The sequence below is a fragment of the Vidua chalybeata genome, chromosome 27 (genome assembly GCF_026979565.1).
Source record: "Vidua chalybeata isolate OUT-0048 chromosome 27, bVidCha1 merged haplotype, whole genome shotgun sequence".
NCBI lineage: Eukaryota > Metazoa > Chordata > Aves > Passeriformes > Viduidae > Vidua > Vidua chalybeata.
This window is the reverse complement of record NC_071556.1, coordinates 691,037-718,058: the sequence shown is the minus strand read 5'-3', so window position 1 is coordinate 718,058 and position 27,022 is coordinate 691,037. Positions and strand designations below refer to the sequence as shown.

The 27,022-nt window shown below is 54.8% G+C and overlaps 4 protein-coding genes across 4 annotated transcripts; 2 read left to right on the top strand and 2 right to left on the bottom strand.

The window, feature by feature from the left end:
• Positions 1-511: 511 nt before the first annotated feature.
• On the top strand, positions 512-2,272 carry POLE4 (DNA polymerase epsilon 4, accessory subunit). Its single transcript, XM_053966200.1, has 4 exons — positions 512-727; positions 1,081-1,165; positions 1,461-1,502; positions 1,831-2,272. The coding sequence occupies exons 1-4, from the start codon at positions 512-514 to the stop codon at positions 1,842-1,844; spliced, it is 357 nt and encodes a 118-aa protein (XP_053822175.1). The 3' UTR covers positions 1,845-2,272.
• A 10,659-nt stretch (positions 2,273-12,931) lies between these two features.
• LOC128800637 (bone morphogenetic protein 2-like) lies at positions 12,932-15,584 on the top strand. The gene is made up of 5 exons (XM_053965977.1): positions 12,932-13,193; positions 13,295-13,431; positions 13,771-13,893; positions 14,252-14,450; positions 14,816-15,584. The coding sequence occupies exons 1-5, from the start codon at positions 12,932-12,934 to the stop codon at positions 15,220-15,222; spliced, it is 1,128 nt and encodes a 375-aa protein (XP_053821952.1). The 3' UTR covers positions 15,223-15,584.
• Positions 15,585-17,937: 2,353 nt separating this feature from the next.
• Positions 17,938-20,812, bottom strand: LOC128800653 (potassium voltage-gated channel subfamily V member 2-like). The gene is made up of 2 exons (XM_053966014.1): positions 19,562-20,812; positions 17,938-18,204 (listed from the first exon to the last, which is right to left on the bottom strand). The coding sequence occupies exons 1-2, from the start codon at positions 20,810-20,812 to the stop codon at positions 17,938-17,940; spliced, it is 1,518 nt and encodes a 505-aa protein (XP_053821989.1).
• A 1,798-nt stretch (positions 20,813-22,610) lies between these two features.
• On the bottom strand, positions 22,611-26,972 carry CD320 (CD320 molecule). Its single transcript, XM_053965961.1, has 5 exons — positions 26,459-26,972; positions 26,066-26,275; positions 25,119-25,190; positions 24,619-24,767; positions 22,611-24,291 (listed from the first exon to the last, which is right to left on the bottom strand). Exons 1-4 carry the CDS (start codon positions 26,742-26,744, stop codon positions 24,622-24,624), a joined length of 714 nt encoding a protein of 237 aa, XP_053821936.1. The 5' UTR covers positions 26,745-26,972; the 3' UTR covers positions 22,611-24,291; positions 24,619-24,621.
• Between the last annotated feature and the right edge of the window lie 50 nt (positions 26,973-27,022).

Genomic DNA, 27,022 nt, shown 5'->3' with positions numbered 1-27,022 from the left:
GGGAGGTGCTCCTGGGGGTCCTGTGGAGGGCGGTGGGTGCCCTGGGGAACACTGGAGGGCTTGATCCCACCAGCTGGAGATGGGATGGAGAGGCGATGCTGGGAGGTCCACACTGGACCCACGGAGAGCTGACTCTGGGGCACAGGACGGGCAGACGGCAGTGACGGCCACCTCCCACCTGCCCCGCTGCTGCTGCCGCCGCAAAGGGGAGGGCACGTCCCTGTCCGTGGGGAGAGGGAGGCCCGAGAGCCGAGGTGGGGCACGGGGGTGGCAGGGAGGCACTGAGGGCCATCTGTGGGGAGGACAGCGATGGGGCCGCGGGGGCTGTGTTCGGGGACGTGGTGAAGGGGAGGATGAGGGGCCGTGTTTGGGGACGGGATGGAGTCGCTGTGTGGCCTGAAGGGGAGGAGTAGGGGCCGTGCTCGGGGCCGTCCGCGCGGCGGGGCCCGGCCGAAGCTGCAGCAAGGGCCCACGGAGCGCCGGCCCCGCGCAGGCGCAGCGCTCGGGCGGGATGGCAGCGGCGGCGGCCGTGCCGGGCCCGGGCCCGGGGCCGGGGCCCGCGGAGGCGGCGGCGCCCGGGGAGGAGGCGGCGGGCGCGGGGCCGCAGGGCTCGGGTCCGGCCCGCCTGGCCCGGCTGCCGCTGGCGCGGGTGAAGGCGCTGGTGAAGGCGGACCCGGACGTCACCCTGGCCAGCCAGGAGGCCGTGTTCGTGCTGGCGCGGGCCACGGTGAGGGGCGGCCCCCGGGGGTGCTGGGCCCGGAGCGCTGCGGGGATGCTGCTCGGTCTTGCCCACGAGGTTTTTCCTTCTCTCCCGGACGGCGGCAGCTACGGACCCGCGGGGCAGTTGCGGCTGGCCCGAGCCGGGGCAGGGTCTGGAGATCCAGTTTTCTCCCTCACTGCTTGTCCTGTGCATCACTGTCCAGCCATGTCCTTTGCTATTTTCAGACCTGTTTACTGGGAAGGGGTAATATTGGGATGAAGGTTCTGATCTAATCCTGAAGCCTTGTAGGACCTTTCTTTTTCCTCAGGAATATTCTGTCTCTTATCTCCTCTGTGAACCTGTCCTGTTTTGCCTTGCAGGAGCTGTTTGTTGAAACCATAGCCAAAGATGCTTACGTGTATGCCCAGCAAGGAAAAAGGAAAACACTGCAAAGAAGAGACCTGGGTATGGGAGCATGTTCTGTGCTGGCCTTAGCAAAGGGTTGCTCCAGGGGGGGATTTTTCCACCTGTCTGGAGGTGCTGACGTAATTAGGGATTTATTCTTTCTTTCTCTGAAGATAGGAGAGAAAAACTTCTACCAAAGACTACACTAATAATTTCACACACTTATCTCCAAAACAAATAAATCTCTTTGAAATTGGTCACTGTGCTGTGATGTAATTTCAAATGCTGCAGTTTGAAACAGATACAAATATGGAGTTGGTTTATCTATTTTAATTGTTCTCAATCTGCTTTTCAGATAATGCCATTGAAGCTATTGACGAATTTGCTTTTTTGGAAGGTGAGTTTCAACTTCATTTCAGTATTTTGTGTAATAACCTATGTAGGAGAGAAAGGACTGAGTCATTTGCAAAGCTCTCTGCTTCCACATCCTCAGTAATTTCTGTTGTGGCTTGCAATGCCCCTCTGAGCACTGGAATGGCTCAGCTGGACCCTGAGGCACATGCAGTAGTTTTGGATTTTTTTGTTAGATTTGGTTTTACTTGTGTATGATTTGCTTAAACTTTAAAGTTACTGCACTTTCTTTTGCCAGCTTGTAAACAAGATTTATTTTTTCACAGAACTGCACTTCTGATTCTTGAGACTATAATGTGTTTTTTCATTTTCAGGTACTTTGGACTGAGCTGAACAGAGACAGAGCTCTCTGAAGAAAGAGACTGCAGAGGTGGTGTGAGATGGAAAACAGGATGCTGAGAGTTGAAAAATAATTCCTAGAATTGAGACAGTCAAATTGAGACATGGCAACCATGGTATTTTGTATAAAGTTGAAGTTGTTGTAAGTTCTTTATTTAAAATGCATATTTTTTCATAACTATTTTGTATGTCCCTTGCCATGTGGCTGCAGTGCAGCTCTCTGCTCTGGCCAGGTTACACAGCAGTTACTCCCCCTAGCAGTCCCAGCCTCTCTGGATACTCTGCAGCACCACGGAGCTGTGAACAGAGAATGACTTGGCTCAGGTGCCCAGGCACAAGGAATTTTTTTTATGGAAATGTGGATTTTGTTAATATGTTTGTCTCTTAACACAATTAAATTGTTGTTGTTGTTGTTGAGCAGCTGTGCTGATTCCTGCTCTGGGCTGGGGTTCCTGTAACCTGGTGGGAAATGGTGTGGCCTTGATAGGATGCCTTCTCTAGCATTGTAGATTTGCTAATTGTTTTCTCAAGGCATCCATTCCAGAGAAACCCAGCTGTCCTCCAGGAACTGGGGATGAGCTGCAGGGGAGCTCTGCTTGTTAGGAGGGCTGTGCAGCTTTTCTGTCTGTGACTGTTGCACTTGTAAGTAATTGTAGGGAAAAAAACCCAACCCAACCCCCGAAGCTCATTTTGAATGCCAGAGGAGTGTCCATGTTCTCTTGTGTGCTCTCACTCCTGAATCTGGCAAAACATTTTCCTTGGGACCTGGATCTGTTCCCTGCCCTGTGCCCCAGAGGAGTTGGTGCAGAGACCCTGAGTTCCTGGTGAGGAGCTGAGTCCATCCTGTGTTCAGAATGCTGCTGCCGCCAGCCGTGTCTGAGAGCCCCTGGCAGCACACGGGCACCAGCGCTGCCTCTGCTGCTGCCAGGACTCTGGTGACTGGAGCTTTTCCACTTTAACTAGTGCTTTCCTACCTGGAGTTAACAGCAGAACTGTGTGGCTGTGGGGGACGTGCTGCCATCACTGTTGTGACATGTCCTCCTGTGTTGCCAACATTGTCCAGATGCCAGCTCTGACTCCATTCAGTGTGGGAAGGGACAGAACAGGGTTGTCCCCAGATAAAACCACTGAATGGGATGAAGGAGGATGAAGGATGCATGTTCTTTAAAATGAGGGTATTTGAGAGTGGCTCCCAGTCACCACAAGCTTAAATTAGTTTGGAAGTGGTGGTAAGAAGAAAGACCCCCAAGGGAGCTTCCCCAGGCTGTCAGCAAATCCAGTGGCTCTCAAGAACTTAGAAGTTTGCTAAGAGCCTGATACAAGTCTCATCATGCTGGGAGCACAATCCTGATCATGTGGGAGAGATGCTCATTTTCCAGGCTGCCGAGGTGTTTGTTCAGATCACAGTCAGGGGACATTTGCCAGGATATGTGAGCCCATTTGGCTTGGAGCTGTTCACCTTCTCACCTGACAGGAAGGGCAGGTATAAGTGTCAGAGGTATTGGAGACTTTCCTGTGCTTCCCAGGGTGCAGCATGCAGGACCCATGCAGGAGCTGTGGTCTTCCTCATAGGGCTCTTGCAGTAAGTTCCTTTTCCCTTCTTGTCCTTGGCACTGCTTTGGCCTCTGGCGTAGGGGTGTGTGGTGTGGGGCTGTGGTGGGCTCTGCTCACATATGATGCTGCTGTGATTGGTGTGTGCTTTCCACAGTGAACAGCACAGAGGGGTGAACTTGCACTTGGCAAGCAGTGTGGGGTTCGTGTCAGGAGAAGCTGCTGTGCAGGAATCTGGGGAAGTTTAGTGCCCTTGAGCTCCTTTGTGCTGTGGGAGAGGACTCCTTTCACCTAGGTCTGCAGTAAGGTAGAAGAGAGCAGATAAACACTGAGAGAAACAGTGCCAGAGTGTTTTCCTGGAGTAACTAAACAGGGTGCTCAGCCAGGGTCAGATGTGTCATGTCCATCTGTAACAAAATCACTTCTTTGTGCTGGAGCCATTTAGTTCAGGATAAGGAGCAGCTGGAGCTGTGCTGGGCACTCAGTGCCTCATCCCAGCTGAGGCAGAAAAGGTGGGGAATTGTAACTGGGGTAATGCTGGGCTTGGTGGTTTGTGACTGCAGGTGCAGGAGCTGTCAGCAGAGTGGAGGAGCATGGAAATCGGTTTGCAGAGAGGGGCTGCTGCAGGTAGGCAGAGCCATTTCCTCCGTCTTAAGCACAGGGGGTTCACAGAATCAGGGAGTTGTTTGGATTGGAAGGGACCTTAAAGCTCATCTTGTTCCACCCCTGTCACAGGCAGGGACACCTTCCACTATCCCAGGTTGCTCTAAGCCCTGTCCAACCTGGCCTTGAACAGTGACAGGGATGGGACAGCCACAGCTGCTCTGAGTTCCCCTTCACCCTCCAGAAACCAAGATTCTTGATGCTTCCACACTCACATCCTGCCCATCCCTTGGCTATATTTTTTATATTGAAGTTTTCCAAGTGACTTTACCCTTGGGGGATTAAGGACAGAAATGTGCTGGGGACCTGTTGCCCAGATAATCCAACACTTAAACTTCTTTTTTAGCACAGGAATTGGTGAATAGCCTGACCCCTGGATCTGTTCCTTGGCACAAAGGAGCTCAGTTCCGTGGACCTGAGTTGCACCACAGTTGATCCTGTGTCTGAATTCCCTGTTTACTGCTGCCTAAGTTCAGGGCAGTTGCAGACTTTTACTTCCCAGGATTGATGTTGTAAGTGCTATCAGTAGGACAACAAGCTGCCCTGTAAACGTAGAGAAAGCAGATGAAGTAGAAAGTAGCTCCATTTATTCCTCAGAAAAAAGTCTGTGGCCTTCAGGAGCAGTCTGTGGGCCCAGTTCCCCTTTGCAGTGGCTATAAGGACACAACATTTTCACTCTCTGAAGTTTCTTAGGGTTTTTCAGTGTACAAGAGCAGCACTTGTACAAATTTAACCTTTAGTGTTTGCCAAATACCAGCTTCTTGTGTACAGTAGGAATGATAAAATTATCATATGCAAATTAAGAGCTGTTAGAAGCTTGTCAGCTCCACCAGAGACACTTGTCAGAGACACCAACTTTAGAAGAATAAATAATGATGAAAATATAATCACAGAATCACAGAATATGCTGAGTTGGAAGGGACCTGCAAAGATCATCAAGTCCAACTTCCTGCCCTGCATAGAGCCATCCCCAAGAGTCACATCATGTGCCCCAGAGCATTGTCCAAATGCTCCTGGAGCTCTGTCAGGTTTGGTGCTGTGACCATTCCCTGTTGCAGTGCCTGACCACTATCTGGGGGAAGAACCTTTTTCTAATACCCAGCCTCAACCTCCCCAGCATGACTTCAGCCCATTCCCTCGGGCCTGTCACTGTCACCACAGAGAAGAGATCAGTGTCTGCCCCTCCTCTTCCCCTCACAAGGAAGGTGTTACTGCAATGAGGTCGCTCTTCAGTCTCCTGCAGGCTGAACAGACCAAGTACCCTCAGCTGCTTCTCAAATGGCTTCCCCTCAAGCCCTTCACCATCTTCATTGCTCTCCTTGGGACACTCTCCAACAGCTTTGGGTCCTTCTGACCTTGTGGTGCCCAAAGTGCCCCCAGCTCTGGAGGTGAGGCTGCCCCAGTGCAGAGCAGAGTGGGACAATCCCTCCCTGGGCCTGGTGCCCCCAGGACAGGGTGGCCCTTTGGGCTGCCAGGACACAGCAGTGACTCAGATCCAACTTGCCACTGACCAGGACCCCCAGGTCCCTTCCCACGGTGCTGCTCTCCAGCCTCTCATTCCCAGCCTGTCCCTGCATCCAGGGCTGCTCCGTCCCAGGTGCAGGGTCCAGCATTTTCCCTTGTTGAACTTCATGTGGTTGGTGATGATCGAGCCCTCTGATTTCCTGAGGTCTCTCTGCAGTGTCTCCCTGCCTTTGAGGGAGTCAGCAGCTCTTTCCAGTTTTGTATTGTCTGTGAACGTGTTCAGTGTCTGTTCCAGTCCTGTGTCCAAGACATTTATGAAGCTGTTGAAGAGCACAGGGAACCGCACTGGTGACTAGTGCCAGCCTGATGTCACCCCAGCCACTGTCACCCTTCGTGCCTGACCCATGAGCCAGTTGCTCACCCATCCCATGATGTGTTTATCCAGCTCTGGGATGGACAGTTTGTCCAGAAGGATCCTGGAAGAGACAGTATCAAAACCTGTACTGAAATTCAAAAAGATTACATCATCTGGCTTTCTGGGGTCAACCAGGTGGGTCACATTGTCATAAAAGGTATGCAAGCAGTGTTTTTACGAGGGCGTGTCCCCTGGCCCTGTCCTGTGCCACTGCAGGTGAGAGCCCGAGGGGTCCTGCTGTGAGCCGGCCCTGCTGCACCTGGAGCTGCACCTGGAGCGGCTCCTGCTCCTCGGAGGCTTGAGGGAGGTGGACGTGGTAGAGGGCTGCCACTGCAGCACCTGCCCTGAGGAATGGCTTTGGCTCCCGGCCCTGAAAACCTTTCCAGACTCTCCGTGGGAGGTCACAATCATGCTCTGAGCCAAACTAAAGTGCAGGAAGACCTCCTCTTCCTCCCTCGCGCCCTCCCTCCTTCTGGGAATATGGGAACAAGCCCTCTTGTGTGACCAGCACCAATGTCCAAGCTCAATGGCATCCAGTCTGCTGAGCAGAGCCTCTGCCTTTGGGAGCATTGAGATTGTGTTTTGCGGTTGAGTTTCCTGTTGCTGGGCCTTTACCACACAGGTCTGCAAGCACAGTGATAATTCTCTGCCATGAGGATGGTGAGGATGGGGATACAGCCACCTCACGTACAGGGAAATGTCCTCTAGCCAGAGAGCATGGAATCAGAGTGACCAGGCTGGGAGGGACCTCGGTGGTCTCTGCTCCAACCCTCCCAATCAAAGCAAGGAAACCAACCTGATGATAAAAGCTCTGCTGGAAACAGAGCACTGAAAAATTCAATTTTCTTACTGAGAGTCTAAAATGACCTTTTAGTACCAGTGAACTACACTGCTGGTTCAAAAATCACTTGGAAATGGAAACTCCAAACTAAATAATTCCAGATGAGTCAAAACCTCCCAGTGGGACAAAGCTGAACTCATTCATTGTGAACTGGTGAGCTGTCTTGTGAGTTCACTCATAAAATAACCCAAGACCGATCAGTGGAGATGAACTGATTTTATCAAAATTGAAAGTGGTGTTGAAATTATTTACCACAACTGTTTGACAAATTCCATTGTCCTGGAATTCGCTGATTTTTTTTATTTTTTATTTTTTTTTTTTTGGCATTTCTAAAAGCCAATCCGCACAAACCTCCCGGCAGCTGCTGTGGCAGGGCTGCGGCACCGCCACTAGAGAGGGACAGAGCCCACGGGAGTGCTGAAGCGAGCCCAGAGAGCAGCGCAGGAACCGGGGAATTCATTCCACTATTCCGTAAGCTGGAGGGTCCGGGAGTGGGCGGCGGAGCCCCGAGGGCTCTGCCTGAGGCCGGGTCCCCTCCTGGGGCAGCGCCAGGAGGGCCGCACAGCTGCAGCAGCAGCTGGTTGTCCAGCTGCAAGTGCAAAAGGCAATTAGGCAGCGTGAAGCACTTTCTTCCAGAGCTGAGAGAATCAGCATTTACTTCCCAGACGTGTTAGTGGAAGGTGCTGGACGATTCTGTTGCCCCGGGGAGGGGAATTCATGGAGTGGGGAGGGAGAATCTCAGTCACAGTAATAGCCCAGGGCTGGCAAATGTGGACTCGCCGCCAGCCTCGCCTCTGCCCTAGGGCAGGTCTCTGCACTTTCCTTCTGCAGCTTCCTGCATGAAGTCGGGCTGATACTTTTGGTGTCGTAGTAAAACTTTGGAATCATCAGAGGAACGGGGCGGGGAGGGAGGGGGACAGGGCTGGAGGAGGATGTTAAAATCTCACCCAGAATCACTGACGTCCAGAAATCCGTTGTCATTTTGTGTCCCACTCCTAAGGCATCCCAGAGATACTTGATTTCAGAAATCACTTTTCCTTCCCCTGGACACAGCTCTATCCTGGAACAAAGAAGTCTCCTCCAGCAGCTGCTGAAGTAGTTGGGAGGGGGAAAGAAACTCTCAAAACCTGTTCAAAGCCAGGAGCCAAACAAACCCCGAAGGATGTATACCCAAGGGATGGGGCAGGGCAGGACTGGGTCCTAGACAGAGCCCAAACACACTTGGCCATCAGCTCAACCATTCTTCTCCCCCTCCTCTAGTTTATGCAATGCAGATTTTTAAGCCTAATTTACTTGGTGAGGGGAGAAAAGCCAGGAGATTTAGTACAGAAACAATGTAGTTTCTTTCTGCACAGAACATCAGCTCAGGCTGAGTCATGTAGGATAGTCTGTGCTTCTGCCCTTCCAAGGAGATGTCGTTGCAGCTGGAGAACCCTTGTCCCTTCTCTCCAGTTTCCGAGCCCCTGCCTGAGCCATCAGGACGTGCCACGGTGGCATGTCCTGGTGTGGTGGTGACACAGCAGCAGGGATGTGGCTGTTGATGTGCCCACCCAGAACCCCTCCCCTGTCCTCCCCCAGCTCTGTAACCAAACTGGGAACGTCAAATCCAGACAGAACTTCTTTGTGCCCTGGGAATTTTTCATTGAGTTAAAGCTGGAATAAGGAAAGAAAAGGCAAAGCAGGATTTTGTTCTGCACCCCCAGAGTGGGGGTCATTGTCCACCTCCCCCTTCCAACCCTCTAGTACCAACCTTCCTTCATCCCACATCCCAGAACTGGGCCATTCCCTTGCCTTGCCTTGCCTTGCCTTGCCTTGCCTTGCCTTGCCTTCCCTGGTGCTCCTGTGGGAGCCCCTTCAGGACAAACCTATGGACGTGCCTGGGGAATGGCTCTCCAGGAGAGCCCAGACCACTGGCTCCAGCATCTGAGAAGCCCATTCAGGGCACAATCCCTGGCAAATCCAAAGGGAAGTGCTGAATGAGTTAATGCTAAATCACATTCCCCCATCCCTGGTGTGAGAGTGTGCCTCTGGGAAAAGTGCTGCCATCAATATTTGGTGTTCAAATAAAGTTTTTCTCAGAGATAATATGGAGTGGTTTATGCTCACTCCCCAGAACTGGGGCTTTCACAGGACAGCAGTCACCACTTGCACCCACAATAACTTCCCTTTCCTCATGGTCTGAAACTGGCATGGAGGAATAAAACCTACCATGAGGTCCTGAGCTGGTGAAGGAATGAGCCCCAAACTCCTAGCTGGGACCCTGACACAGAGCACAGCCTTTTCCAGTGGGTGCTGGATGGTCTGTGCTGCTGCCGCAGGAAACTTGGGTGCAGCTCCAGGTTAATTTTCCATCTTGTTTCCTTGCAGATGGACTTTTCTGAGTGCCCACAAAGTTCAGCACTGCTCTGTTCAAAAACTCACATGGTGGGGAGGTGGTTCAGACACTGGAGAGCTGCGAAATGACGAAAAAATGCTATTGTGTCTCCCAGGTGGAATACTATGAAATTGTCTAGAGCTCTGCAGGACACAGGGAGGAACAGGTCAAGGTGGGTTTCCAGGGGTTTGGCTTCTCTCTGGTGAGGTCAGCAGAGTCCTCATGCAGGGTTTGAGCTGCTGGGTGGATGCTCTAACACTGGCAGCTTCACATTAGCATCAAACTAGAGTGGTAAAAACCTCACATTTCTGTTCTTTTGTGCTATAAAATGAATTTTGCTGCCACTAATTCGTGTATGTATCAGGGCCATAAAGGAACAAATGGCTTTTTCTTTGGAGTGAGGATTTCTTTTAAAAAGTAATTAAGGAACAAGGATATTTATTTTTAAAAATATTTATTTGTTAGGTGTGTCTTCAGTTTAACAGAGACCCTACTGTCCAGCTGAGTACACCTTTGTGCACAGGGGTCTCTGACTCAAAAACCACTGCTATGCCCCCAGAATACTTCTTGCCAGCTGTGTCTTGCTGCTGCCCTTCTTTGGGGACAGATGCTGAGCCTGAGGCTGGAGGGAGGGTGGAGGGTCCTGGGTGTCCCTGCTGAGGTGCTGCAGGGGATTTTTGTACCTTTGTTTTGCAAATCTTTGCAGGAAATCGATGTGGGAAGGTGCTTAGGCAGCTGCTCCTCGGGGCATCCCTGCTTGCTTAGGTAAGCACAGCTGCCGGGCTCCATCCGCTCTCCTCCCGCACATCCGCACCCCGGGCCACGTGGGAGCTGCCCCTGGTCCTCTCACCCAGCGCCTCTGCGGCTCCCGGGTGGGGGGACACGGAGCAGGGTTTGGGGAGCACCCCCAGCTCACCCACGCTGTGCTGTGCCGGGGGGGAGAGCTGGACCTAACGGGGCTGAACTGGGCTGGTGGTTACTGAGCCTGTGGTGTCCCAGGACAGCAGACCGATCCTGACAGTGGCTTCTGCAGTCTGGAATGTGCCACTCGTGTCCCTCACCTGCTGGCAGAGCTGTGGGGCAGGAAGAGCAGGGAGTTGCTGGGGCAGGGTGAGTCCAGGCAGTTTTTTCAGGCTGAAGGGGCAGGACTATGTGTTGATTGTAGACAGAAAAATATGGGTCCCCAGCATAGGAAGGACATGGACAAGTTGGAGCCAGAGGATGCCATGGAGATGCTGCAAGGGCTGGAGCCCCTCTGCTCTGGAGCCAGGCTGGGAGAGCTGGGGGTGCTCACCTGGAGAGGAGAAGGCTCCAGGGAGAGCTCAGAGCCCCTGGCAGGGCTTAAAGGGGCTCCAGGAGAGCTGGAGAGGGACTGGGGACAGGCCTGGAGGGACAGGACACAGGGAATGGCTGCCACTGCCAGAGGGCAGGGCTGGATGGGATATTGGGCAGGAATTGTTCCCTGGCAGGGTGGGCAGGCCCTGGCCCAGGGTGCCCAGAGCAGCTGGGGCTAGCCCTGGATCCCTGGAAGTGTCCCAGGCCAGGTTGTGCAGGGCCTGGAGCAACCTGGGAGGGTGGAAGGAGTCTCTGTCCATGGCAGGAGTTGGGATGAGATGGGCTTTAAGGGCTTTAAGGTCCCTTCCAACCTAAACCATTCTAGGATTCTTTGCATGCAAAGGGAAGCAAATCAAACCATGCAGGAAGAGCTGCTCTGCTCAGCCAGGGGGAGGTTACAGCTCACGAGTTACTCCAGGACTAAGGAATAGATGGTGTAGGAAAAGCTGCTTCCCTTCTCCCCCATCCTGCTCCAGAGCATCTACCCTTTTCCTGAGCGTGAACAGAAGGTCCAGGATGCGGGGGGCGGTGGTGTACTGGGGATGTACTGGGACTGTACTGGGGCTGTACTGGGCTGTGCTGAGGCTGTACTGGGGCTGTACTGGGGATGTGCTCGGGCTCTACTGGGGCTGTACTGGGGATGTACTGGGGCTGTACTGGGGATGTGCTGGAGCTGTACTGGGGATATGCTGGGGATGTGCTGGGGATATGCTGGGGATGTGCTGGGGCTGTACTGGGGATGTGCTGGGGCTGTACTGGGGCTGTACTGGGGATGTACTGGGGCTGTACTGGGGAGGTACTGGAGCTGTACTGGGCATGTGCTGGGGCTGTACTGGTTTTTCTCTAACTGCAGGGAGTTAGGGGACAGAGAGGAATGCCTGGTTTGGGAATAAGCTGCCCTGAGACGCTGTGCCCCTCACGGCTCTGACATGCATAGGTTCCGGAGCCGCCGGGACCAAGTCCGCACCGTCGCTGCCATCCAGGAGTGCCGGGGACAGGGGACTGGAAGCTGCGGGTGGGGCTCCTGGAGACCCCGCCAGACTGTCTGTAAGATATGTAAATGAGAGAAGGCGATTTTTTTTTTTTTTTTTAATAAAAGCTTCCTTAACCAGGAGGTAAAAGTGAGCCCTCTACAAAATGTTTTGCAGCTTGTAAAATAAACATCGTGGGCAATTTGCAGGTCCTTGGGGCTCCGCTGTGCAGCTCCACGGCCCCTCCGCATCCAGCCTCCCAGGAGGATGCAGCCGTCTGGCACGGGCTGGGGGTGCACGAATTGGCTGCTCCCGCTTGCAAACTATGGAGCCGGAGACAGGAGAGAGAACCAGGAGCTGAGCATGTCAGGGCAAAGCTGTCTCCTCTGCGGGAACCCCCAGATATCCTGTGGGACATGCTGCTGGTGAGCTGGGAAGAGGAGGAGAAGGATCCCGGGAATACAGATAGTTTCCTCTCTCCATTAATTCCAGCCAGTCGGTGCCGCCGTGCCTGTTCTGCATAATTAACAGCCCTTTGGGTTGGAATAAACTATGGGCACCGCTGGACATTAGCCTTCACCTTGTGTCCCATCAGGGGTCCTAGCAGGGCTTCAGCCGGTAGATGAATTAGTTAATTAATGCTAATTTTTTCCGTTCATTACAATGGCAGCTGTACAGTGTGTCCTGTCCACCTGTACCAGCTTGGTTTCTCTGTGATTGGGAAATAAGACCTAAAGAATTGGCTTTTATCCCACTACTCGGATATTTGATTAAGTTCAAGCATTCAGGAATTAGCAGCAAATGCCTTTTAAATCCCAGGAATCCAGTAGCCTTAAAAAAAAAAAAGCCGGCTTAGGGTGCTGCTGCGCTGTTGACCCCACAGCCCGGGGCTGCAGCACCGCCGGGTCCTCTGCTGGACCCTGCTCTGCCCCGTGGCCTCGGCTCCCTGGCGGGACACACAGCCTGGGCTGCCCTCACCGAGAGAGGGGACCCGGACACCCCACCCTGCACAGAGACATGGCATGGGGACACCAGTGCGACACTGAGCCCCCGCCACGATCCTCGCTCTCAGCAGCGGCTGCGGGATGCTCATTTTGATGGGCTGCATTCCTCCACACAAAGGTCCCATTAGTGCCATCATTAAAATCCAGTTAGTCTCCTATGGAGAGCAAATACAGCCCAGCCAAGACCCTGGCAAGGGTCTGGTGGCCCCAGACCCCCGTTTCCCCTGCCAGCCTTAGGAGTGCCTGGTGAGCCGTCCTGCCTCCCGCTTGTGTACTGGGGCTAATTGATGCAGGGGGCCCGGGAGCTGGGCTTCTCACCTTGTTAGCATGGCAATTAACTCTCTTTACCCTCCTGATTGCTCCTGTGCATATTTCACTCCAGTCCACCTTTCCAGTGAGTTATAAATGCAGCACCAGGGAGGCCGGGGGAGTTGTGCAGGGACCGCGAGCACAGAGCCATGCTGGGGACTGTCCTGCTGCTGCTGGCCCTGGCCAAGACGGCATGCCCGAGCCCAGCCAGCGTGGCGACACGGCGGGCTGAGGCGCTGAAGAAACTCCTGGAAGTCTTTGGCATGGAAGACCCGCCGGCCCCCCCAACTCACTTCAAGCAGCCACCCCAGTACATGGTGGATCTATTCAACACTGTCGCCAATGCAGATGGTGTTACCAAGAACCCTGACATCCTGGAGGGCAACACCGTCCGCAGCTTCCTGGATAAAAGTAAGGGCGGGGGGAGGCCGCGGTGCTGGGATGCGGCTGTGGGGAGGGGCTGAACGGTGCCGCCCCTGGTTTTGCTCTCCTCAGCACATTCTTCTCTCCAGCTCACAGCGAGGAGATGCGGTTCCTGTTCGTGCTCTCCAGCGTGGCCAAGAACGAGAAGATCCTGACGGCAGAGCTGCACCTCTTCCGCCTCTGGCCGAGGGTCACAGATGGGCCCAAAAGGCACCACTTCTGCCAGGTGAGGAGAGGGATGGGGATGGGGACGGGGATGGGGATGGGGGCGGGGCTGTCCCCCAGCCTGTGCCCAGGGGTGTCACCGGCACACTCTGGTCATTTGCCTGCAGTGGGAGCACAGCCTGGCTCTAGGATCACATGAACAAAATATTTCATAGAGAATCATGATGATTTAACTGTGGCACATTCTTAAATATCCTTCTGGCTTGTGCAAACATCAGCAAAGGCACACCAAGGTTGTTGCAGATCCATGCTGACAGCTCCCCATCTCCCCCCACACCTCTGTCCAGGGTCGACCCCTCGGGCAGAATATGCTGGGGTGACCACCTTTTGCCTTCCCCAGGTCAGTGTGTACCAGGTGCTGGAGAAAGACAAGCCAGACACCCCTGGAGGAAAGAAGCTGCTGGCAGCACGGCTTGTCTCACTGCAAACCTCGGGCTGGGAGGTCTTTGCCATCACGCCAGCTGTGAGTCACTTTTCCTCTGTTTTCACCTTTCAGGCTCCAGTGTAGTTTCCTGTCTGCAGTCTCTGTAGTGACGTGGGGGGGATACATCCTCTGGGAGGGGGAGGAAAAAGTCCTGCCAAGAGCCCCGGGGCCGCTTCATCCTTCCCCAAACTTGTCTCACTGCTCTGCAGGGAGTGCTGGTGCTGGCTCCTGCCACACTGTCCCCTGTGCTGCAGCCCCAGAGCAACACCTTCCCATGGCACACAGAGTGTGGCCTCAAAGGGGTCCCAGTTCACAATGTCCTGCTGTGGCCTGAGACCTGCCTGTGGGGACACTGGTGCCTGTCCCGGTCCATAGTGACAGTGGTTTGGTTCCCCAGGTTCGTGACTGGACCAAAGATGAAAGCAGCAACCAGGGTTTGCTGGTGACGGTCCAGGGCCTGGGAGGGAGCCCACTTGATCCCCCACCACTGCAGTTTGCATCTGGTCGGAGTCACCATGAGAGCAAGAAGCCCATGTTGGTCCTTTTCACGGATGATGGGCGCCGTGGAGCGTCGCTGCCCACAGTCGGCTTCCCAGGTGGGTCCCACATGCCTGGCACAACTCCCTCGGTGCCAACATCCCTTTCTCAGGAGGTGCTCCCCACATGTGGGCTCCTCAAATCCAAATCTCCTTCCCCGGCTGGTGGGAGAGGCTCTCTCCTTCCTGGTGCAGCTCGCTCAGGGGTATTGCCTGCTTGCAGATATGAAGCTGGATTTGAGTTTGGCCATGAGACTGCGGCTGTCACCTCCTCGTGGCTCTGTCTGGGCTGGTGACAGGCTGTGACCAGAGGGTTGCAGACAAAACCTGTGGGGAGAGGTGGCTGGGGGGGCTGCAGTATCTTCTCCCTCTACCCAGGCTCATGCAGTGGCCAATGACTTACATCAGATGCTTCTTTCTGACAGATCTAAAGCCTCAGGCTCCCGATATCCCTGCCAAGATGCCAGTTCCCAAGCTGGGCAGGTCACGCAGCACACGCTCGCTGGACCGGCTCCAGCCCTGCCAGAGGCATCCCTTGTCCGTGGACTTCGAGGAGATTGGCTGGTCTGGCTGGATCATCTCACCACGGGGGTACAACGCCTTCCACTGCAAAGGCTCCTGCCCCTTCCCTCTGGGTGAGAACATGCGGCCGACGAACCACGCCACAGTGCAGTCCATCATCAACGCCCTGAGGCTGAGCGAGGGTGTCAGCAGCCCCTGCTGTGTGCCCGACAAGCTCTACTCCATCAACCTCCTCTACTTCGATGATGACGAGAATGTGGTCCTCAAGCAGTACGATGACATGGTGGCCGGGAGCTGCGGCTGCCACTGAGGCAGGAGGAGCAGGGGCTGGAAACACCACTGCAGTGGGGGCTGCACCCGCTCCCTCCAGAGCATCAGTGGGGTCTCTGTCCCACAAACCCTCTAAAAGAGACGGACGAGCAAAGCAAGGGGGTGCTGGGTCTGCCCAGGGTGGTGTCACGCCCTGACAGGGCCAGCCAAGGAAGGCTCAGGGCCAAGCTCTGATTAAACCCACCTGAACGAGCCCGTGTGAATCAGCAGCCCCAGGGCAGCAGCTCCATTTTGGGGTGCCCTGTGTGGGGTCATGGGTATCTCTGCCCATGCAGAGGCTCCTGCAGGCTGTACTATATGTATATAGCAAGAGCACTAATATATGACAGAAGCTGCCTGTACAATGTCCTGTAAATGTCTGTACATTCCTGCATTGCTGTGACTTGTAAAATTATTCAGAGCAACTATTTAAAAGTGCCATTCTCCAAAGGCTGCCTGTGGACTCTGAACTGCTGCCAGGAACAGGGCAAGCAGACGTCTCACAGGCACAGGGAAGGGGGTGCACATGGAGAGATGAAGATCCAGCTGCAGCGCAGTCTCCAGGGGCAACAGGACGAGGTTGATGTGCCCCATTCCTTGAAAGCTGAACAATCTCAGGACACATCAGCCTGCAACTGGGGGTGCAGGGAGATGAGCAGGTGATGGTGGTGCTTGGGGGAATGTGGTGACAGGATCTGGGGTGGGATGGGGGTATCTATAGAGCTGCCTGGAGATGATGTTGCTAGGGTGGGTAGGTGGTGGTGGCTGTTGTGGTTTAACCCCAGATGGCAACTAAGCACCACGCAGCCACTGGCCTCCCCCTCCACCCCAGTGGGATGGGGGAGAGAATCAGAAGAAAAGGTAAAACACTTGGGTTGAGATACGGAAAGTTCAATAATAGAAATAAAATATGGTAATATTTAATAATATTTGTAATGAAAAGGGAGACACCAAAAGGAGGGAGTCATAAACCCCAAGACAGACAAGTGATGCCTAATACCCAGTTCCTCAGCATCCACTGCTCTGTGCCCAGCCTGTCTCCTAGCAGCAATTGGCTGCTGAGTGATCAGTGTGTGATCAAGATTGTTCTCACCCTGAATCTAAAATACAGCCTTGTACCAGGCACTGGGAAGAAAATGAACTGTATTGCAGCTGAAACCAGGACAGTGGGGCGGGAGAGTTCTGGGGAAGATGGTCAGAGGAAACTGCTGTGCTCAGAGAGAATGTTCCTCACGGAAGAGAAATAGGGTGGAAACCAGAGCTGTCCAGTGCTGTGGGGTCAGGTCAGTGCTGGGGAGGTGTACAGAGGGTAGGTGTCAATGTGGGTTACCAGGGAATGGGTATAGGTGTTGGTGGTCAGGGCAGGGGTCCCCTCACACCTGGTGGCATAGCCTCCTTGTCCCCTACAGTCCAGCTCTCAAGTGGGAGTGTGGCTGTCCCTGACAGAGCACTCAGCTCCTCCGAGTCTCTTTCCAAGTTTCCAAAATCAGCAGCTTAGCCACAGTCCCAGGACCAGGAGTCCCCTGGCACCTCCGCATCTCCAAGCCCAGCTCACAAGTGAGTGAATTGCACCCTGGCCTGGCTGGCACCTGTTTCTTCCACCTGTTCACCTGGAAGCAGCACCCGCAGCTGCTGGCCCTTCCCCATGCCAACCCTCCCTGCAGCCCAAGGTCCCTCTTTTCTCTCTCCTCTCTTCTCTCTCTCCTCTCTCCTCTCTCCTCTCTCCTTTCTCCTCTCTCCTCTCTCCTTTCTCCTCTCTCCTTCCTTCAGGAGGCCCTTTCACTGGACATGGTCCCACACCAGAGGGCAAATCCTTCCCCTGTGCCCCCCAGACATGTTCCCACTGCCTCCCATGATGTGAATACAGGGCAGAGCCAACTGATGTGTCCTGATCATATGCACACCCCAGCTCTAGTTCCAAAGCACCCAGACACCTCATTCCAAAACTAATGCATGGACAGGCTCATCTGCATCCCTGAGAACACTGATGGACTTGTGAGCCCTGGGGAGATGTCCCCTCCTCCCCCCAAATGATGAGCAGTTTACTGAGTCACACACAGTGCCTGGACAAGAATCCATGACAATGGAGGTTTGGGCCTGGTTTATTAGATCCTGTTCCTGGGGGTGCTCTGGCTACAAGCTCTATAGTGCCTATAGTGCAGGTGGGTCCCATCACAGCAGCACCCCAAGTGAGGACTGTGCCCCAAACTGCAGGGCAGTGGGAAGAAGAGCAGATTTGGCTGGAAGGATGCATGGCTGTAAGCCTTTCCTCTGGGCCTTCACCCAAATCCCCACACTAGACTAGGCCTGGGCTGCTTGGCTGGGAGGGGGTCAAGGGGGCAGGGGGAGCCTGTGTGTGTCCCACTCAGTGGGGAACGGAGCAGCACCTGCACATGAGTCACACTGGGCTACCTGCCTCACACAGGTGACAGTTCAGTCCCATCCCTCACTCCCTGTGATTCAGGGTGCCCCTTGCCTCAGCCCATGTCAGACAAACATCCTGCCCTGGCCGTACAGCTCCCTGACTGGCTGCTCTGCGGGACAGCATTGCCCGGCACGCAGCAGTGAGGGAGGTCCCAGCTGGGAGCAGCCCCTGTGCAACAGCAGAGCCCCAGCACTGTTGTGATTCTACCCATAGCTCAGAGCATCCCTGGGGGACAAGACTTACTGGGAGGATGGCCAGGACAGGGGATGTCTGGGGGTGGGGAGCCTGTGGTCAGTGGTAATAGTGGGGGTCAGCTCTCCAGCACTCTGAGAACTTCCGCAGGACTCGCTCCTTCAAGCGGATCCTCCTGGAAAGCTGAAGTGACTGGCTCATCTCATGGGCCTTCAGCTTGGCATAGTAGTCAGAAAATTTGTTGTAGAGGATGGAGATGGGCATTCCATTGAGGATGATGCCGAAGGAGATGCAGACAAATGCCACCATCCTGCCGAGTATTGTGTCAGGCACAGTGTCTCCATAGCCCACAGTGGAGAGGCTGACCTGTGCAGGGACAGAAAAGGATAAAATCCCACGGGAACAAGCCCAGCAGACCCCACTGGCTGATGCTGGAACTCACTCCCTCCCACCCCTCTGTGGAGCCACCTGTCCCCTGTGACCAGTGCCAGACCCTGACCCTGATGGCAGCCAGCTGAGCTGTCCCCTCTCCAGAACCTGCATGGCCAGGGCACCACTGTCCAGGCTGTGCCTGGCAGGCCTGGAGAGACAAAAGAAAGGGCTGGCTGAGCCCCAGAAGCACAGATCAGAGGCCAGACCCTGCTCCCTCACTGCTTTTGTGTGTGTCTCTTCAAAGGCAGCTGGAAACCTCTGAGCTGAGCCTTCCCCCGCAGACAGTGTCTGCTGGAGCTTCCTTCCCCCTCAGAGCTGTGGCTCCAGAGCTTCCTGGCTGTGAGCTGCCTGGCCCCAGACAAACAAAGCTTCCTGGAGCCTCCCTCCGGGGGAAACAGTCATTGCCCGGGAATGAACCATGTTTAGTAAATGGGGAGCAGGGCTATGGTGAGATTTGAGGCCAGAGAGGTTTGGGCTTGGCAGGGAGCTGTGCTCCCAGGGAAAGGCTCAGCCTGGGATGTTGAAATGCTTGAACCTGGTGATGTTGCTGAGTGATTTTGCCCTTCCTCGAGGAAGGATGAATTTGAAGCAGATAGGCTTTGGTGGCCAAAGGGGATTATAATAGCAGAAGTGATCTGTGGGATCATTTAATCTGTAAATCAAAATTCCCTCATAACCTGTGGCTCTCAAGTGCTTTAGCTGCTCCCCATCTCAGAGGTAATGCCAGGTTTATTATAGGGCTCAGCTCTGCAGAGCTGCCAGCTCCTGGCACAAGCAGGGCAGTGAACGGGCAGCACACCCTAGTCTGTGTCCACTCTCACGACATGGGCTGAGGCACAGTGTGACTAAGGGTGCCACACGCAGCCCTGGGTTCCCCATCTCAGACCCATGAGCTCTTGTGCTTCTCAAGCTCAGCAGGGCTGCAATGCTGTCCAGGCCCTAGGCTGTCCCCATACCCACAGGCTGCGTCCACTCAACACTTGGGTCCCATGACAGATAAAGCTGAGTCACATCCCCCTTGTTCAACTCAGGCCTGGAGGTTCCCAAGCCACAACCTCTGTCCCACCATCCCACTCCAGCACCAGCTTTTGAGCCTCTGAGCTCAGTCCAAACCTCTGACTTTTTTTCAGAGCACGCAGGGTTCTGGTTTCCCACCATTACTGAGCTGATGGGAAGACTGGGCCCTTTTTGCCTCCTGCCCAGCAGCAGTGGTGAATCCCCTGAGCACTGGGGTAGCCCCTACCCACAGAGCCTCCCCCATCCCCTCTGGAAAAAGCTGCTCACACCTTACCGCTGCCCACCACCACGCGCAGGGGATACTGGTGAAGTCAGTGCCAGGGACATCATGTTCCACCGAGTGTATGAGAGCAGAGAAGGTGAAGACCCCCATGGCAATGAAGAGGAGGAGGCAGCAAACCTGCTGGTAGCACTGGCGCATGGTGAAGCTGAAGGCCCGGAGGCCAGTGGAGTGACGTGCCAGCTTGAGGATGCGGAAGATCCTCATGAGCTTGATGAGCTTGAGGACTTTGCCCAGCTTGCTCACATTCTCCACCTTGTGCAGCTCCTCATGGTATTGCATTTCTCCATCGTCCAGATTTTCAAAGAGGATCTGGATGTAGAAGGGCAGGATGGCCACCAGGTCTATAGCATTAAATGCTGCCCGCAGAAAGTTCTTGAAGCTGGAGGAGGATATGAGCCGCATGAGGTATTCAGAGGTGAAGAAGATGGCACAGATCATCTCCATCTGCTCCATCCATATTTTCCCTGTCTTGTTTTTCATCTCCTCCACTGTGCTCAGTGTCATGCCCACAATGGAGATAAGCACAAAGAAGCTCGACATAACAGCAATGATCTTGGCTGGGACAGAAGAGTACGGGTTCTCAATGAGGTTCCAGACCATCTTCCGAAACTGACCCAGAAATTTGCCATCAAATTGCGTCCCTGACTCTAGGGGCTCCAGTTCTGCCTCCAGCTCCTTCTCTATTTTCAGGTACTCACTGAGTTCATCTCGCTTTTCCTCTAACAGGATCCGGCAGCAGCGTTGGGAGTATTTCAAATGGATTCCCCAGTACTCGATTTCCTCCACGAAGTTACTGGGGCACATCTCATCCATCACCCACAGGACCCCACTGCGGTAGAAGTGGAAGATGTAGTGGAAAATTGAAGGATCTCTATCAAAGAAGTACTCATTCTTCTGCACCAAGTAGTCATCACAGAGCTGCAGCTTCTTCACGGGGTCTGTATAGAGTGCCAGCTTCCCAAGCCGGGTGATGGGATACCGGGCCAGTACCTTATAAGCTATCTGGAACAATTTGCCACCCACATTAATGTTGAGAAGGTACTTGTTCCTTTGGATGGGAGTCTGGCTCTTCTCCTGGTTACCATCTGCCACGTTCTGCATGGAGTTCCATTGCCTTACCAGGCTGTCCTGTGCAAATGGGATGTAGGATTCCTCTTCCTCCGTGGTCCGGCAGTGGCCCCGGTGATCCCCTATCTTCAGGCTGGCTGAGAGACTCGCGCGCCTGGTCCACTGCTGCCTCATGGCGCCCAGCCTTCCGACGCGGTGACTCCGTTACAGGCCGCAGGACAGCAGCTCTGGCTTCATGGGAACACTCCTACGGGCCACACGCTGACTGGGACGAGTGCTGCAAGCTTGGGACAGTGGAGTGCTGCCCACAGGGCACAGCTGTGTCCCGGTGCCACGTGGCACCTGCCGGGGTCCCAAAGCCGATTGCTGATCAGATTGCGGTTTGCATCGCAGCAGTCGGAGGCAGCCAAGAGCCCGCTCCTTAAGACACTAATGAGATTGATGCACTAGTCCTTTATGTAAGGAACTATTTCTAGCTCTGCACTTCTCTTTTCTCTTATTCTGTTCTAATTAGCTGCTTGCATTTGCTGGATGCTGTTTCCTGGAAGGAAATCCATGACAGCAAACTTGGAAACAGCACAAACTTGCCTCAATTTACCCTCTGTTGATGGGACAGGAAGGTGCAGACATGCAGGATTTGTACTGGCTTTGTATCCCCACACCAGATGCTGCTCTTGGCACCACCCCTTTGTTAAAGGCTAATGCAGCTGCCCCGGCTGTCAGCTGTCACAGCCAGGGAAGGGAGATGGTCATGACCTCTCAGCTCATCCCTCAAGTTCCACAGTGCAGATTTAGAGGGGATGAGGTGAAGGAACCACCTCCACCTCCACAGTGTCCGAGAAGATCCCCTGAGGGACAGGCTGCCCCCATGCCCCTGCCCTGTGCCATCACATTAGCCTTCAGCCCGACTCACCTAGGCAGGGGCAGGAACAGGGAACAGGACACTGGAAATGCAAGTAGGCAGTAAAAGTTCCTCTGAAGTATTGGAACTGAAAAGGAGGAAATAATCCTTTGGATTTGCAAGTAAAAGGGGAACCAAAATTAAACAGGTTGATCTTTGAGGTGTTATCCTGGAACACGATCCTACTTCAACATGTAAAACATCACATTGATCTCCATGAACTGGTCTAATTAAATACAGAGACGTGGAGCACAAAGATGCTTCTGGCCTGAAAAGCAGCTCAGGCTCCACTACAATTGAAGTCTCTGAGCCTGGGGATTAGAACAACAAAAACAATTCCAGCACCATACAGAGGAAGGGAAATTGCTGTCAGAAACACAGCCCCAAGTTTTGGCACAAGATCCATAAAATGTGTTTCTTTCAATTCTGTAGCACTCAGCTCAGGGACCAGAAAGCAAAACCTGCAATGTCTTGTGAGTTTGCCCCAGGGCCTCACTCCTCATCACACTGAGCAAGCACTCTGCCTTGTACCACAGAACAGCCGGGCTCGGCTTGGTAGCTGCAGCTCAGAGTATGATCTGGGACCAGCTGGTGACAGCTGACCTCGGCCACACGGCCCTGCCAGCACCAGCGCTTCTATTGACCCCAGCTCAGCCCGGTCCTGCCAGGACTCCTGGAGCCCTTTCTGCCCCACAGTGCTCCCCACTTCATGCTCTCCTCAGGCAAAGAAGGGACAAGTTCAGGCATTTTTTTCACCTTGCTTTTGGCTGAGCTCCCACTTGTCCACGGTTCAGCAGTAACACCAGAGGTGCTACGGTGGCATCTGTTCCTCCTGTCCCCACCCTCTCTGTTTGCTTTGCTCCTGTACTTAATTTTCTCTGCTACAGCTGGTGTGTGCTGGAGTCTCATCTGGCCCAGGCAGGCACAGCAGCACCTCATGCCAGCCCACCCATCCCAAGTCCTCCTTCCCAGGATGTGACAATCCAAAGGTCATGCAGCCCCTGGCCTCCCACATACAGAATCCATGCAAATGCACATATCCAGGAAAAATAAAAACTCCAGAACTTGTTAATTTCACATTCTTTATTCTCCTGTGTCAGTCACCACAGCCATCTCTGTCTGTGCCTATGGAAACAGAAGGTTGTGTGTGCCCTTGCAAATGACTCCTTGGTACTAAAAATAGCAGCCCTGGAATAACTCAGGACTCCATACCACATATAGAAGTTTCTCCTGTGAGGTATGGCAGCACTCACACACTATCCAGGAGCGGGAGACTCCTACTCCAAGGCTGATGACTGGTGTCTGCTTGGCAAGTCAAGTTCCCACCTTCAAGGCACAGAGGTCAGCAGCCAAGGCAGCAGCTTGGTGCACTTAGTGATCACTTGTGCAAGGTGCACGTGGCCAACGCTGAACCAGAGGCACTGGGCACTAATCTGCCCCTGCATGGTCAGTTCTGAGAGGCACACAGCACTCAGTCCTTGGGTCAGACACTATCTGTGTGGCACGTGGAGCCCTGGCCAAAGACATGACTTATTTCCAGGGACACCTCCACTAGACCAAGATGCTCAGAGCCCTGTCCAGCTTGGTCCCAGGGATAAGGCAGTCGCAGCTGCTCTGGGCAACCTGAGGCAGGGCCTCACCATAAAACCCTCCTTTGTGTCCTGCCTAAGCCCACTCTCTGTCACTTTGTACCTGTTCTCCTTACAGGCCTTGGTGAACAGCCCCTCTCCATCTTTCTTACAATCCCCCTTCAGACATGGACAAGACACAACAAGGCTCCCTGGAGCCATCTCTTCTCCAGGGTTTGCCCTAACAAAAGTGCAGGGCATTATCAAAATCCACGAGGTTTCTGTGGGCCTGAAGGTCCTTCTGGATGACATCCCCCTCTCCAGCACTCAAGCACTCCCCAGCTTGGTCTCATCCTCAGACTGGCTGAGGGTCCACCTGATCTCACTCTACACACTGATGAGAACACGGAATAGCACTGGCCCCTCGAGGGACAGCACTCATGTCAGAACAGTTTTAAGGAAGACACTATTAAGAGTGTTAGGAGGAGCCCCATGCAGCATTCAGCATTGGGGTGGGCAGAGCAGGTCAGCTAGGCCTGGAGATGTTGTGGAAGGGAGTGTGAAAGGAGCTGCTGGCCCAGGGCCGAGGAGGTCCTTGCCCCACACAGGCACAGGTGACAGCACAGCAAAGCCAGAGCAACTGTCACCCCCATGGAGGCACTGTCAGTAAAAGCCTCCTGCACATGGGACTGAGCAGCATCAAACAGTAGTGCAAACATGGAGTATTTGTCTGACCTGTGCAGCCAGTGAGTGCCTTAGGAAATAGGTGAGAAAGCTCCTGCTCCCTGACAAAATCCAGGGGGAAGAATGGGACAGATGAAAAATGGTTCTTGGCTGGAAGTGGAAGGAGACATTTGAACAGCACCTGGCATTTCAAGGAGAAAAACATCTTCAAGTCCAAGGCCACAGTGGTGGGCATCAGCAGTAATGACTGTCATGCAGAGCAATGAAGACATTTCTACCGCCTTTGGGAGGGCTGATGTCACAGTGCCAGGAAAGGTCCTGTGCTATTTCTGGAGCCAAGGTAGTCCTACAATCTAAGACCCATTTACAAAGGGAGTGTCCTCTTGGTATTCCAGTGTAACAACCCAGATTTGAGAGCTGACGTCCAATTCAGTCAGGATCTGTGGTGAGCAGGAGACAGACCAGGCTAGTCTCACCTTATCACCTTGGAATAGGGATCCCTGTTACAAAGCCAGAAAAACACCTGGTTATTGACAGTCCTTTGGGAAGAAACCTAGTTTGACTTCAATTTATGCACAGTGGAGGAAAAAGTCCCACACCAGAAGATCAGGATCTCAGCAGGACTGCTCCATGTCCTTGGCAGTGGGGAGGAAAGGGGAGAGTTCTGCTGCTGCAAGGCAGACTGAAACCCCATGCACCTGGTTGGCAGGCATCAGGGAAGCTGGGAAAACCTACCCCAAAGGGGAAAGCTCTAGAAGCCAGAAACACAAGGCAAGAACAAATTTCTCCCTCACGCACATGGAGCACATGGGATGGAAAACACTTACCCTTCAGGGCAAGGAGCCTGTCTGGCACTTGCCAGGCATCAGCTGTTCCCTGGATGCTTTTTCAAGACCGAAGGTGTCAGATCTGGGTTTTGTTCTGGACAGACCCCACGCAGCAACAGAACTTGCCGCTACCAGGATGATCAAGAGCCCTAGAGAGGAGAGTGCACAAGCAGAAATTCACTCACTGTGGTCTTGGGACAGGGCACTGCTGCTCAACACCATGAGCCAAGAAGCAGAGATGAGCAGTGTCCCTCAAGGGCAAGGGACAGACAGAGAGGAGGTAAGCTAGTGCCAGATTGCATGGAATGACCTTTCCAAAGACACAACACATCCAAGGCAGAGCAATAATTAAGCTGTGGTGTCAGGCCTCCCTTAGTCCTCCCAGTGCAGCAAAAGCAGCTCCTGATAGAGGTCTGGAATTGACCCCATCAGGATACTCAATTTATAGCCCAAGGTGGGTAGGTCCAAGACCATGTGCAGCACTCTTGAGTCTCACATACCTGCAACAATCAAGATCCATGTGTGACCTTGACTCCTCGATGGCACAGAGACCTCAGGCATAGCTGAAGGCTCTGTGAAAAAAGAGAAACAAGTCCATGAGGCTTCCAGCTCACCTTATGGTCAGCACTCAAAGCAGTCTTCAATCTACACCTGACTGAGTTCCCAGCTCACCTCAAGAGCACCAAAAGGCCTTTTTCAATTGAAGCAAAACCTTATCTGCTGCTACTGGAGGAAAAAAGTTCTACTGGAAATGCATAACAGGGAAAGGTGGGAAAGTTCCAGCTGGAGCTGGAACTGCAGCATCCCAGCCTGTCCTCGTGGCACTGAGAAGCCACAGGCACAACCAAAATGCAGTTCTTCACCTCGCCTGCCAATTAACAGGTGCAGGCATCAAACCCAAACCCAGTCGCTCACATCTGCAGTAATCCCCCTCCTCTACACACCGTTGGAAACTCCCGGGTGAGGGAAGCCAGAAGCACCTTCCCAAGCACTCCAGACAGCCAATGGGTCTGACAAAGGATGCTCCAGGGCTCTGGTACCAACAGTACTGGGGTGCAGACACAGCCAGACACAAGCCCAGACACTGCATCTGCAGCTTCTGGCCAGCCTTGATGACCCAGACTGCCTCCTCATCCTCTTCCCTTCAGCCTGCCCATTTCCCAGAGTTCAGAGGAGCTCGGGCGTTGGAGAGATTCTCGAAGCAGCTGCTGGGAATTGCATGTTTTGGAAGAAGGAAGGATGTACTTCAAAGGCCCTTCCCGAGGGAGCCCTGAGGGGCGTCATCGTCGTTCCCACCAGAGGAAGGTGAAGATGTGGGCCCTCCACAGCTCTTCCTCCACTCACAGTGACCCGCGGTGACCTCAGCTGCCCGGACCGGCCAGAGACTGCGGGGAACAAAGGCTTCGGGCCGGCTTGCCGCCCCCGCCCGCACCCCGGGGCCCCGTACCTGCGCTGCCGGCGGGCGGCACCGCCGAGCTCCTCGGCGGGGTCACCGCGGGGCCGCCAGGACTCGGCTCCGCCGCGGTCGCGGTCCCGCAGCCCCGCTCGTCCTCGCCGTCCTCACAGTCGGGGTGGCCGTCGCAGCGCCAGTCCTGGGGGAAGCAGAGGGCGCCGGGCGCGCACTGGAACTGGTCCGGGCGGCAGCGGGACGGGGCGGCTGCGGGGAACGGGAGCGTGAGGGGAGGCGGGGGGGCCCAGCGGGGAGAACCCCCCCCGCGCCCCGCGGCGAGGGGACCCCGCGCCCCGCGGGGCGCGCGAGGGCTCCAACCAATGAGAGCGAAGGGCGTGCGCGGAGAACCAATGGGCACCGCCCGCCCGCCCGGCCGCTCCTCCAGCTCACCGTCGCCTGCAGGGAGCGGCAGCGCCAGCGGCAGCAGCAGCAGCACCGGGAGCCCTGGCGGCAGCATTCGCGGCCCGGCCATGCCGCGGGACCGCACCGGAGGGACTCGCTGGGGTCGCCGCGCCGCTACAAACGCAGAGCGTTCAGGAAAAGCGCGTGCGCTCCACCCCGACTTCCACCAATGGGGTGCTCGCGGGGGCGGGGCGCGGGCCCTTGAGGAAGCCCCGCCCACCTCCCGTGCCCTTCGGGGCGGGGCCGGGCCACGTGATGGGGAGGGGCCGCTCATGCCGAGCGGCGCTGCCGAGGCGGCGGGATCGGCGCTGCGGCTGTGCCGGTGCCGGCCCGCCTTGCAGCCCGCACGCGGAGCTGCCAGCGCCGGCCGAGCCCCTTCCCAGCTGGCAACAACCGGGCCCTCCCGCAGTTCCCTGGAACTCCCTCAGCACCGCGGTCGGCAGTGACCTGCTGTCCCCGCGGAGGGCTGCATGGCGCTCTGCCGGAGCGGGCAGGACGGCGGCACTGGCTGTGGGGAGCGACTGCTCCAGGCTGCTGAAGTTTTCTCGCAGA